The 12,495-nt window shown below is 40.5% G+C and overlaps 1 protein-coding gene across 6 annotated transcripts in view; it reads left to right on the top strand.

Annotated features, from left to right (window-relative positions):
- The window catches only part of LOC122564287 (uncharacterized protein C7orf57), a 149,647-nt gene that overhangs the window by 90,122 nt on the left and 47,030 nt on the right, over positions 1–12,495 (top strand). For all 6 annotated transcript variants that reach the window (XM_087978454.1, XM_043718963.2, XM_087978453.1 and 3 more), the window contains one exon: positions 1,857–1,990. In XM_087978454.1, the coding sequence (XP_087834580.1) occupies positions 1,857–1,990 (134 nt within the window). The remainder of the gene's footprint in view (positions 1–1,856; positions 1,991–12,495) is intronic.

Below are 12,495 nucleotides of genomic sequence, written 5' to 3'. Positions count from 1 at the left end.
GCCACAGTAATTTTGGACAGAGGGAAAAGAAAAGGTTGTTTCAACATATTTCTCTTCCTTATATGTTACATTTATCTTCATTTCTTTCATGGTTCTGCACATATTCAGACCGAAATTTAAAGATTTCTGCTCTACTAACAGAAATATTATGAAGCATGATTTGGTTATCAACTGATTAAAGCATTGATTCTATCCTAGATTGTGGGGATGGAACCATTTAAATGATCAATCTGTTCAGTTTGAACACAGAACCTCAGGAAACATATTTGGTCTTGTATACAGTTTAGTGCAGATTCACTGAATGATACCAGGGCTTAGAGGGTTAACTAATAAGACTAAGCTTTGTATAAATTGAGGTTGAAGATTTTAGAGTGATCTAATCATGGTCTTTAAAAGCTAAGCACTATCCAATAAAATGTATAGAAAGATCGTGATCTCCTAATAGCAACATCCAGAACAGGGGACCATATTCTTAAAATTGAGGCTAAGCTATTTAGAAATGAAGTCAGGGAGCACATTTTTACAGAGATTGTTGTACAAAGTTCTTGAACACTCTACTGGAATGTATTGTGTGCTACACCAATTGAAATTTTTAAGGCTGAAATTGCAAAATTGTTGGGAAAATGAAGCTGAGGTATGGTCTAGCATTATCCAATTGAGCAGCCAGACTGTTTCAGAAGTAGGAAGATAGTTCCATGCTTGTGCAAAGATGTAAGCTCAGTGTACCTGCTAAAAAGCTTGAGAAGGCTCTGACACTCATGTGCAAGACAATAAAACCTAGATAGGGCATCTTTGAAACAATTTATTTTTTCCCAAAGGGAAACAGATCTTTAATTAGGAGTTATTTGAGATTTTTAGTAAGCTCCCACCAGGATCATAAAAGCTCCCAGCAAATGTGACTTCCATCGGGCTTAAAGAGGATACTTTGCCCAAAGTTTCAAGGTAGCCATCCAACATGCCCTCAGACTTGGCTGTAAACATTGCAGAGTACTCACTTTACTCTTGAGATCTGAGTTACTGGCATAGGAACCTTGAAAATTCAGATTCTGGTTATGGGCTATCAACTGAAGTTAAACCCTCTCCTAAAGCAGGAATTTCAACATATTGTAAACAAATGCATTTAAAAAAAATAATTCATGGGATTTGGGTATTGCTGGGGAAGCCAGCATTTATTGCTATTCATGTTGCCCAGAGACCAGTTAAGAGTCAACCCTATTGTTGTGGGTCTAGAATTATATGTGGGCCAGACCAGGGTAAGAACGGCAGGTTTTCTTCCCTAAAGAACATGAGTGATCTAGATGTGTTTTTCCCCAACAATTGACAATGGTTTCAAAGTTGTCATTAGACTGATACCAGATTTTTAAAAATTGAATGGCAGTATTCAAACCCAGGTCCCCAGAATATTAACTGGACCTCTGGATTAATCATTTAGTAATAATACCACAAGGCCATCACCTCCCCAATGTTCACTATTTACATCTTTTGGTTTGAATCTTAAGATGTTTAAATCCAAACAGAAGTATCTTTTACAGGCAATTTTTTATAAAATGAATTTATGGATATGGAGCTTCATCTGATGGTAGCACAGATATGTGAATTCAAACACTGCCTGCCGTACATCAGAAACACCCAGTCCCTGTACCATCCCAAGATTTACATACATTAGTTTGATGGACAGAGAGTTTGTGTGATTTGTATACCTGCATTCCTGATTAGTAAGGTTGGTGTGGGAAACTACATGAGAGGCACACAATTTTATGAATGTTTGTGAATAAAATAGAACATAACAAGTAGAAAATGGCTTTAAAATGCAAAGATTCTGCAACACACCAATAATAATTAACCCTTTCCTTTAGGCCTTTACCAAAAAAGAATGAACCTATAAACTTCACAAAATTAATTATGAATGGGTATGCTGAGGACTACATTCAGCAGCGAAAGGACTTCAACAAGAAGCTATCATCGAACATAAAGGTTAAGCAACCTGGAGGTAAGGGTTTCAGATCTGTTAGCATTTCTGTCATGCTGTGGTAAGATATGATTTTACTCTCAATCATCGCATAGGAAGACAGTGATTGAAGTTTGAATGTTTTCCTATTCGGCCTACTTGCAGATTTCCCAACATTAGATAATAAAGTGATACTGGCAGGGACTTGAAGGACAAATAGAAATAGTATGCCAGCAAAAAAGGGAAAAATAAATGTATCTACACTAAATTTGTTAAATGACAGATCATGAACTAAGGGGCAGAATATTGTTTCTTTCAGTCTGAGTGTGGAAGTGGGCTAAAAACATGATGTACTTCCATGCTTTGTGGGTTGGGTTTTCTTGCGCAATTATATTCTTCTTAACTCATTACATCTGCATGTACAGGTAAAATGCTCAAATTAGTAGGCAGAGACAAACAAATTGCAGATGATGGAATCCAAAGTAAACAAGCAGGAAGCTGGAAGAAGACAGCAAGCCAGGCAGCATCAGGAGTTGGCGAAGTCAAGGGATGTTTTGAAATGTCGACCTCTCCACCTCTTCATGCTGCCTGGCTTGCTGTGTTCTTCCAGCTTCCTGCTTGTTTACTTTGGATTCCAGCATCTGCAGTTTGTTTGTTATAAGCAGGCAGGAAGTTCTGTCTCTGTTGGAACCTTCCAGGCTGCAACTTCTAGGCACCATATTTAAAAGGCATCTGGATAGCACTTCACTCCCTGCAACCCCTGAGCATCACTAAACATTTGTTCATCACCCCACCCATTATTGGAAATGTCACAGACTACACAAAAATGGTGCCATGTTTTAGTGGCACATCCCCAGAAATTCTCTTAAAATCTATCCAGGAGAGAAGAAAAGTTTCTTTCACAAGGGATGAAAGCAGGAGTCCATTTCAACTGATGAAGGCAGCATGGACAGAGGTGACTGTGGAGGTCAGCACCCATGGATGACTGGCTGCAATGCTGCAGGATGATGAATGATCTGCACTTTCCCATGGTATATACCATTCTCAATGCTTCATGCTTTTATGAATGTGAGTTAGCATTGGAATATTTTGCCACTGCAGAAAACCATCAAACACAAGATTAGTGCTAGACATTTCCATCAGATGCTTCATGTGCAATCAATGTCTGTTGCTTCATTGCAGCTATCAATGTAGAACTAATTGCACCACAGTGGCACTGCATCTCATTCATTTTCCAGGGTTCATACTTAAAACATAAAAAAAGCTATGACACTTAGCAGCTAAAACTCCATCTGTTCACAGACTTTGTTTCACAACCAGGAGAACATACACATCTTTTTCAGCAAAGGTTTTTATGGAACAAGGACACAACCATGAGAGGTGACTTTGGGATGGACGCTTCAGGCACATACATCATATGATGCTTTGTTAGTTTTCACCATCTGTAGCTGTTTGATGACACTGAATTATCTTAGTTTCAGAAACAAGCAATACCAATTTCTTCCATGCCACGTTCTTTTGACGAGTAATGCACATAAATGATCACACCTCCAGGGATTGACATTTCTATCTATCCATAGATGCAGGCAGTGCTTATGTACCCATACTACTATCTCCTCGTGCTTCTCTCCCGTAGGAGAAAGATTCACAGTCACCAGAAAAATGTCCGGACAGGGTGTGGGATGCTTGACATAAGATAGATGGTCCCCTTTGAGGAGCAGGTTGCAAGTACTTCCTCTCAAGCAAGATATGCAAATATGCCTCAGGAAGTGGTAGATGTGAATGGTGGCATCCCTAGTCACATTTGATAACATCTCTAACCATGCCTTTCACTCATTTGCAGTAACTGCATTACCTTTGGTAGACCCTCTCTCAGTGCATTGCCTGATGGTACTTTCCTTTTTTCTGGAACTGGTTACTTCTCTACATCTAGAACTTCCTTTCTCTGCTTGTGTTGACACTGGCTATTCTTCTTTGTCTTCTCCTCCTTGTTCTTTACCTTAGCAATGTTAGTAGAGCTGCAGGGTTGAGTTGGTCAAACAGCTGACGTGGAAGTACTGATCTGGAAAGAAATATCATGAATGAGATGTCTGTTTTTCATTTGAGATCTTAATGTAGACAAGCTATGCTTTGGTCCTCTTATCAGGCTGCTCATGTATTGGATAAAAGCCTGCTTTACAGCCACCTTTACATGGCCCATGACTGGTTTTCTTTTCCTGTAAGATCTCTGTAGCCTTGATCCTTAGACAGCTTTCCATGCATAAGGCAGATGGCTCAATGTGCCTTTTGGTACCCTCATTATCCCCTGTGACACAACCCAATATCTTGTAACCTACAGCTTGTAAAACAGTTTCATCCCCATGTCCTTACCATTCATAAATATAGACCTATGAATATTCCAGCATGCTGTAATTGGAATAAAACCCCACCGTACCGCTCCAATTGCCACCAACATCACTAACATTTGTGTTGGTGAGTTTTTATTCTGTGGTGAGTGTTTCCCTTCATTCTAAGGCCTTTACTGATAGCCCATCCAAAAGTATTTTTCAGTTTTTGCTTTGATTCCTTTAGTTGGCTGTTTGTTTTGCACTGTGTAAGAATACATATAAACAAATCTCAGGCTCCTCCTATTTGTACTGTTTATTCTGTGCTTTCTTTTTTTCTGAGGTGATTTATGAGAAAGATGATAGTTGTAATTTTTAAAATTTGATTTGCTTAGCATAAACCCACCCCATCTACACCACACTTTCCTTCCCATCATTGTAGATGGTCTTCTTTTTCTGTTGTCTTCTCTGTCCTTCTTCAACCTCTTTTTATGACTTATCAGATCTATTCCCTTAATATTTCTGTTCCACTATCTTATTTCATTCCCATCCAGATCCATATGCGCAGCTTCAGACTTATTCCATTGACCTGCTTTTTTCCCTCTCCTCAACACACCCAACTATTCCATCATGTTCCCCACAATACATATGCAGCTCCTTTCCTTGATCCCCTTTCCCAATCATTGTGATTCTCCCCTTTGAATCCAACTTCTTCTCTCCATTCCCCAGGATTCTTTGAGAAACTCCAACAAAGATTTCCTATCATTCCTTTTTACTTCACCCAGCCTTTTCTGAACCTTTAATAGACTTGGAATCAGCCTTTTTGATAATTAGGATGACCATCATTTTTAATCAGTGATGCAAAACACTGCTGTCCTATACACTGATCCTCTCTGACAAAAAACATCCTTTTACATGCACATTTATTGAGGCCTGTATTTAATTTCGGTTTCTCATCTCTCTTCTGAGCTAGGTCTCAGAAAGGTCAATGTCACCAACACGGAATGGATCATTGTACCAATTAACATCATATAACTCCTGCAAAGTTTACATTTTTGAAGCAGAAATCAACATTGATCCAAACCCTCAGTTGGGGTTTTGCCACTACTGAAAAGCACATTCAATCATAGAGCTGGAGTTTCAAGAAGAACAAGAAAGCTCCCTGAGAGTGTGCAGGACTGCTTTGATCGGCCAAATTCAATCGACGTTCCTCCACTTGCCTGCCCTGGTCAGGTTGCTGGTACCAGCCAGTGTGGCTGCCTGCTGATCAAGCTTGTTTAACTAGTGATGCATCATCCCTTAAAGAATAAGCATTTAAGAATTGCAAGCAAGACTGCATAGGACTCCATAGACTTCTCATGGTATGGTTGACCCGTTGAAGCTGCACCCCTTACACTGTCAGCATTTAAGAATTACAAGCAAGATAGCAAAAAACTGAAACTTCTATAAACATTGGAGCAGGAGTAGGCCATTCAACCCATTGGATTAGCGGTGCTGGAAGAGCACAGCAGTTCAGGCAGCATCCAAGGAGCTGGCATTCATTGCATTCTCTCTATGGCAATAGTATGCTTCCTAAGGCAAGGGGATTAAAAAAAGAGCACATTACACCGGATGCAGTCTAGTCAAGATTCCATAATCAATTTTCTCACCAACCTGTTCACATGTTATCTTACACCTCTGGAACAGATGGGAGTTGAACCCAGGAACACTGTGCCATAAGACGGCCTCAAATATTTTTGAATCAACCTGTTCAGAGATGTTATTACACACCTTTGGAGTAGTTATGATTTGAACATCAAGATTCTATACCATAGAACAAGACTTTGTTACTCCTCTACTCAATTCCTCTTGTGAGAAAGGCTAATATGCCATTAGCTTGCTGCTAATTACTTGCTGCACCTGCATGTTAACCTTCAGCAATAGATTAATGAAGGCACTCAGGTCCCTTTGTGCATCCCACTTTCTAATCTCTTGCCATTTAAATAATATTCTGCACATCTTTCCCTCTTGCCAAAGTGGAAAACCTCACATTTTTCCACAATGTATTCTATCTGCCATTCACTTGCCACCTCACTAAGTCTGTTTAACTTCTCTTGAAACCACTTTGCACATGTTCACATTTAGCTTTGCTTCAAACTTGAAAAAGTTATATTTGATGCCCACATCCAAATCATTGATATGTATTCTGAACAGCCAATCCTTGTGATACCCCACCAGTAACAGACTGCCAATGAGAGAATGATCTGTCTATTTTTATTCTCTAATTTCTGTCTATGATCCAGTTCTTAACCCTAGCCAATATATTATCTCTTAACTCATGTGCTTTAATTTTGCTAACCAACCAACTGTGAGGGATATTATTAAAAGCCTTCTGAAAATTCAAGTACTGCATTTACTCGTGTAGACTACTTTTTAAGGTTAACTTTATGGGGTCGACTATTCCAAGGAAACTACTATTGAGGGGCTGAAATTAATGCTACAGTCCAAAATACTGTCTCATAAGCAGAAGCCCAATTGATCTTCTCAATGAATAAAGAAACAAAACACAACAAATTATCGCACAGTTCAACATCTTCAGCACTGAATAAAGCTTCATAATCATCAAGATGAATGACATCATTTGTATGGATCCCTTTCAATTTTGCTCTCTGTAGTTAGAGGTAGCAAATCACCTGCTCCTTCTTCTTCATCTATGCCATCCCATAGATAATTATCGCCTGTACTGTCCAGTGCATTCTAAATTCCACATTTCTTGAATGATTTGAAAATAGTGTCAGCTTTTATTTCCTCCCATGAATCAATGATCCATTCACAGATCAGTGGCAGTGATAGATCCCGCAAACTGCCTCTTTTCATGTATGCTTTTTCTTCAACATGCATCCAGTTATTCCAGTTCATTCTCATCATGTCCTTAAATAGCTTATTGATATAAACATCTATTGGTTGCAAAACAGTCTGCCGGAATTACAGCTACGTCAGTGTTATGCGATCAGGTGTTATCAACAATATTCTTCACTGGATGTGATCGACACTGGTCCCTAAGAAGCAAACTCTTTTTCTTGCATAGTCCACCAGGTTGTAAATACCAAACTTCCTTTATCCATTTTCTACATCCACTTTCATCCATCCAACCTTGTGGATGCATATGGATGACAATTCCTTTTGGAAATTTCTCCTTTGGCAAAGTTTCTTTCTTAAAAACAGCCATCAGTTTTAACTTAGTGCCAACAGCAATACAAGAAAGAACTAAAGTAAACCTACCTTTCTCAGTGGTTCTCACCAATGTTGTTTTTTTATCCTTTTTGGTTCACAATTCGATTCTCAGGCATTTAGAACATAGAACAGTACAGCACAGAGCAGGCCCTTCAGCCCATGATGTTGTGCCGACCATTGATCCTCATGTATGCACTCTCAAATTTCTGTGACCATATGCATGTCCAGCAGTCTCTTAAATGTCCCCAATGACCTTGCTTCCACAACTGCTGCTGGCAATGCATTCCATGCTCACACAACTCTCTGTGTAAAGAACCCACCTCTGACATCCCCTCTATACTTTCCTCCAACCAGCTTAAAACTATGACCCATTATGTTAGCCATTTCTGCCCTGGGAAATAGTCCATGGCTATCGACTCTATCTATGCCTCTCATTATCTTGTATACCTCAATTAGGTCGCCCATCCTCCTCCTTTTCTCCAATGAAAAATGTCCGAGCTCAGTCAACCTCTCTTCATAAGATAAGCCCTCCAGTCCAGGCAGCATCCTGGTAAACCTCCTCTAAACCCTCTCCAAAGCATCCACATTTTTCCTATAATAGGGCAACCAGAACTAGACGCAGTATTCCAAGTGCGGTCTAACCAAAGTTTTATAGAGCTGCAACAAGAACTTACGACTCTTAAACTCAGTACCCCTGTTAATGAAAGCCAAAACACCATATGCTTTCTTAACAGCCCTGTCCACTTGGGTGGCCATTTTAAGAGATCTATGTACCTACACACCAAGATCCCTCTGTTCCTCCACACTGCCAAGAATCCTATCCTTAATCCTGTACTCAGCTTTCAAATTCGACCTTCCAAAATGCATCACCTTGCATTTATCCAGGTTGAACTCCATCTGCCACCTCTCAGCCCATCTCTGCATCCTGTCAATTTCCCGCTGTAGCCTGCAACAGCCCTCTACATTGTCAACGACACGTCCAACGTTTGTGTCGTCTGCAAACTTGCTGACCCATCCTTCAATCCCCTCATCCAAGTCATTAATAAAAATTACAAACAGTAGAGGCCCAAGGACAGATCCCTGTGGAACACTACTCACTACTGACTTCCAGGCAGAATATTTTCCTTCTACTACCACTCGCTGTCTTCTGTTGACCAGCCATTTCTGTATCCAGACAGCTAAGTTCCTCTGTATCCCATTCCTCCTGACCTTCTGAATGAGCCTATCTTGGGGAACCTTATCAAATGCCTTGCTGAAGTCCATATACACCACATCCACAACTCGACCCTCATCAACTATTCTAGTCATGTCCTCAAAGAACTCGATAAGGTTTGTGAGGCATGACCTGCCCCTCACAAAGCCGTGTTGACTGCATTTAATCAAGCCATGCTCTTCCAGATGGTCATAAATCCTATCCCTCAGAATCCTTTCTAACACCTTGCAGACGACAGACGTGAGACTTACTGGTCTGTAATTGCCGGAGATTTCCCTATTTCCTTTCTAGAAGAGAGGAATTACATTTGCCTCTCTCTAGTCCTCAGGTACTCCTCCAGTGGAGAGCGAGGATGCAAAGATCTTCACAAGTGGAGAAGCAATTGCATTTCCCGTTTCCCAAAGCAGCCGAGAACAAATCTGGTCCGGGCCTGGCGACTTGTCAATCTTAATGTTTGATAAAATTTCCAGCACATCAGCTTCCTCTATCTCTATCCATTCCAGCATGCACACCTACTCTTCAAAGGTTTCATTCACTACAAAGTTCGTTTCTTTCGTAAAGACAGAAGCAAAAAACTCATTTAAGGCTTCCCCTACCTCCTCAGACTCCACACACAAGTTCCCTATGCTATCCCTGATCGGCCCTACTCTTTCTTTGACCATTCTCTTATTCCTCACATAAGTGTAAAATGCCTTTGTGTTCTCCCTAATCCATTCTGCCAAGCCTTTCTCGTGCCCCCTCCTGGCTCTCCTCAGACCATTTTTGAGCTCCTTCCTCGCCTGCCTGTAATCCTCTAGAGCTGAGCTTGACCCTAGCTCCTCCACCTTATGTAAGCTACCTTCTTCCTTTTGACAAGAAGTTCCACCGCTCTCGTCATCCAAGGTTCCTTTATCTTACCCCTTCTTGCCTGACTCAGAGGGACATATTTATTCATCACTTGCAACAACTGTTCCTTAAACAGTCTCCACATGTCTATAGTGCCTTTACCATGGAACAATTGCTCCCAGTCCATGCTTCCTAACTCATGTCTAATCGCATCATAGTTTCCTCTTCCCCAATTAAATATCCTCCCATTTCACACGTAATAGGCATTTCGTCTATGTTTCCAATGCATGATACCTTGTAGCCTTCCTTCTGACAATTTCTGATTACAAATTGGTGAACCTGTAATATCTTATCTTCCAGTTCAGTAGGCAGCTTTTGTGTCATCTTAGTTCTCTGCTGAAGCACTAAGTCATGCCTTCTTATAAAGCTTTGCACTATCCAGCACTTGTCTTAAAATCTGAAATTCCATCCTTCTTTGATTTGTTTTGTGCATGGATTCGATTGTCTTCACAACTAACACATTTTCCATTTTGACGATTTTGAAGTACCCTCTCAGCAACTCGGTTTTTCTCCAATTGTGGCCATTTACCTGTGCTGGCACACTTCCATTTTGGCATTGTCTGAAGTTAATTTTCATAAATGTCCCCAAAACACAAAATTCTCTTGCTGCTACACAATTATTTGTCTTCTCTGCAACTTCAATAATTTTCAGTTTAAACACTGCTGTATATGTTTTGTTTTTTCTGGAGGGCATTTTTGCTCAAAATGATGAAGAAATTTCAAAACCTCAACTAAGCATATGACTGTATTCCAGGAGGTTGGTTGTTGCCTGATTCTTTAGCGCCAAGTTGGTGTGAATAGGACATCAAATCACATAATAGTACGAAAAAAACTTCATTTCCTCATCATAATATTTATGTGATGAATAATACCTTAACTGTTGATTTGTTATCAATGAAGAACTAGAGTCAACTTTTACATGAGATATATGGAAAATTCCAGACTTATTGCCCAAAAAAGGGTTGAATTTTACGAGATCAACTTTTACTCAAGTATTGAATTGAATTTTGAATTGAATTTATTGTCACATGTACCAAGGCACAGTGAAAAAACTTTGTCTTGCCAGCAATATAAGCAGATCACAGAGTTAAGTAGCATAGATAAGTAAATAATACGTGAACAGCGGCGAAAACAAAAACACAGGTACAAGCGATTGTCAAAAGTTTGTGAGTCCATTCAGTATTCTAACAATAATAGCGTAGAAACTGTTTCAAAACCTGCTGGTGCGTGTGTTCAGACTTCTATACTTTCTCCCCAATGGTAGAGGCTGTAGGAAAACACTGCCAGGGTGTTTCGTAAAGACAAAAGCAAAAAACTCATTTAGGATTCTGAGGGATAGGATTTATGAAACAGCCTTTGAAAAGGCTGAGGGCCTTTCCTTGACAGTGGGCCTGGTAGATGGATTCTATAGATGGGAGGTTGGCCTTTGTGATTGTCCAGACCAAGTTCACCACTCTTTGTAATCGTCTCCGATCTTGAATGGTACAGTTGCTCCACCAGTTATGGCATCCAGATAGATCCAGACAGAATGCTCTCATGGCACACCTATAAAGGTTTGCAAGGGTATTCGCCGTCATGCCAAATTTCCTCAGCTGCCTGAGGAAGAAGTGATATTGTTGGGCCTTTGTAACCAGTACATCCACATGAAGTGTCCAAGAAAGCTTGTTGTGAATGACCGCTCCCAGGAGCTTAACAATCTCCACTTATTCCACCTCTGTGCCGTTAATGTGTAGGGGAGCATGAGTAACATCCCGTCGAAAGTCAATAAAGAGTTCCTTGGTTTTGCTGGCATTGAGAGTGAGGTTGTTCTCAGTGCACCATCTTTGCAGATCTCCCACCTCCTGTCTGTAGTCTGTTTTGTCACCATCTGAGATTCGACCGACTATGGTGGTGTCATCAGCGAACTTGTAAATGGCATTAGTCTGATATTTGATGACGCAGTCATGGGTATACAATGAGTACAGTAGGGGGCTGAGTATGCAGCCCTGGGGGGGCTTCAGTGTTGAGTGTTAGTGAGAATGAAATACTGTTCCCAGTCTTCACTGATTGTGGCCTGTGGGTCAGGAAACAGAGGATCCAATTGCAGAGAGTGGGGCTTAATCCAAGATCACTGTTTAGTAATCAGTCTTGAAGGAATAATAATGTTGAAGGCTGAATTGTACCCAAGAGTAGGATTGTACAGTATTGATAAATATATACAGTATTCTATGTCTAACTGACTGTCTTCTATCAATTTTGTTGATAATATCCCCAAAACACTCCAACAGATTCACCAAACATCTTTTCTGACTCATAAATCCATGCTGACTTATGCCCAATTAGCTTGTTATTTTCAAAGTGTTTATTTAATGTTAATAGATTTTGGCATTTTCTCTGCTACTTATGTAAGGCTAACAGATTTTAGAGTCATAGAGATGTACAGCACGGAAACAGACCCTTTAGTCCAACCTGTCCATGCCGACCAGATATCCCAACCCAATCTAGTCCCATCTGCCAGCACCTGGCCCATATCCCTCCAAGTCCTTCCCATTCATATACCCATCCAAATGCCTTTTAAATGTTGCAATTGTATCAGCCTCCACCACCTCCTCTGGCAGCTCATTCCATACATGTACCACCCTCTGCGTGAAAACGTTGCCCCTTAGGTCTCTTTTATATCTTTGCCACTCACCCTAAACCTATGCCCTCTAGCTCTGGACTTCCCCACCTCAGGGAAAACACTTTGTTTATTTATCCTATTCACAGGTAGATAGGATAGTGAGGAGGGCGTTTGGTGTGCTTTCCTTTATCGGTCACAGTATTGAGTACAGGTGTTGGGAGGTCATGTTGCGGCTGGACACGACATTGGTTAGACCGTTGTTGGAATATTGCATGCAATTCTGGTTTCCTTCATATCGGAAAGACTTGGTGAA

The sequence above is a fragment of the Chiloscyllium plagiosum genome, unplaced genomic scaffold (genome assembly GCF_037043375.1).
Source record: "Chiloscyllium plagiosum isolate Xiang-an unplaced genomic scaffold, Cpla_swu_hap1 HiC_scaffold_34, whole genome shotgun sequence".
In the NCBI taxonomy this organism is placed as follows: Eukaryota; Metazoa; Chordata; class Chondrichthyes; order Orectolobiformes; family Hemiscylliidae; genus Chiloscyllium; species Chiloscyllium plagiosum.
This window is presented reverse-complemented; position numbering and strand designations above follow the sequence as displayed.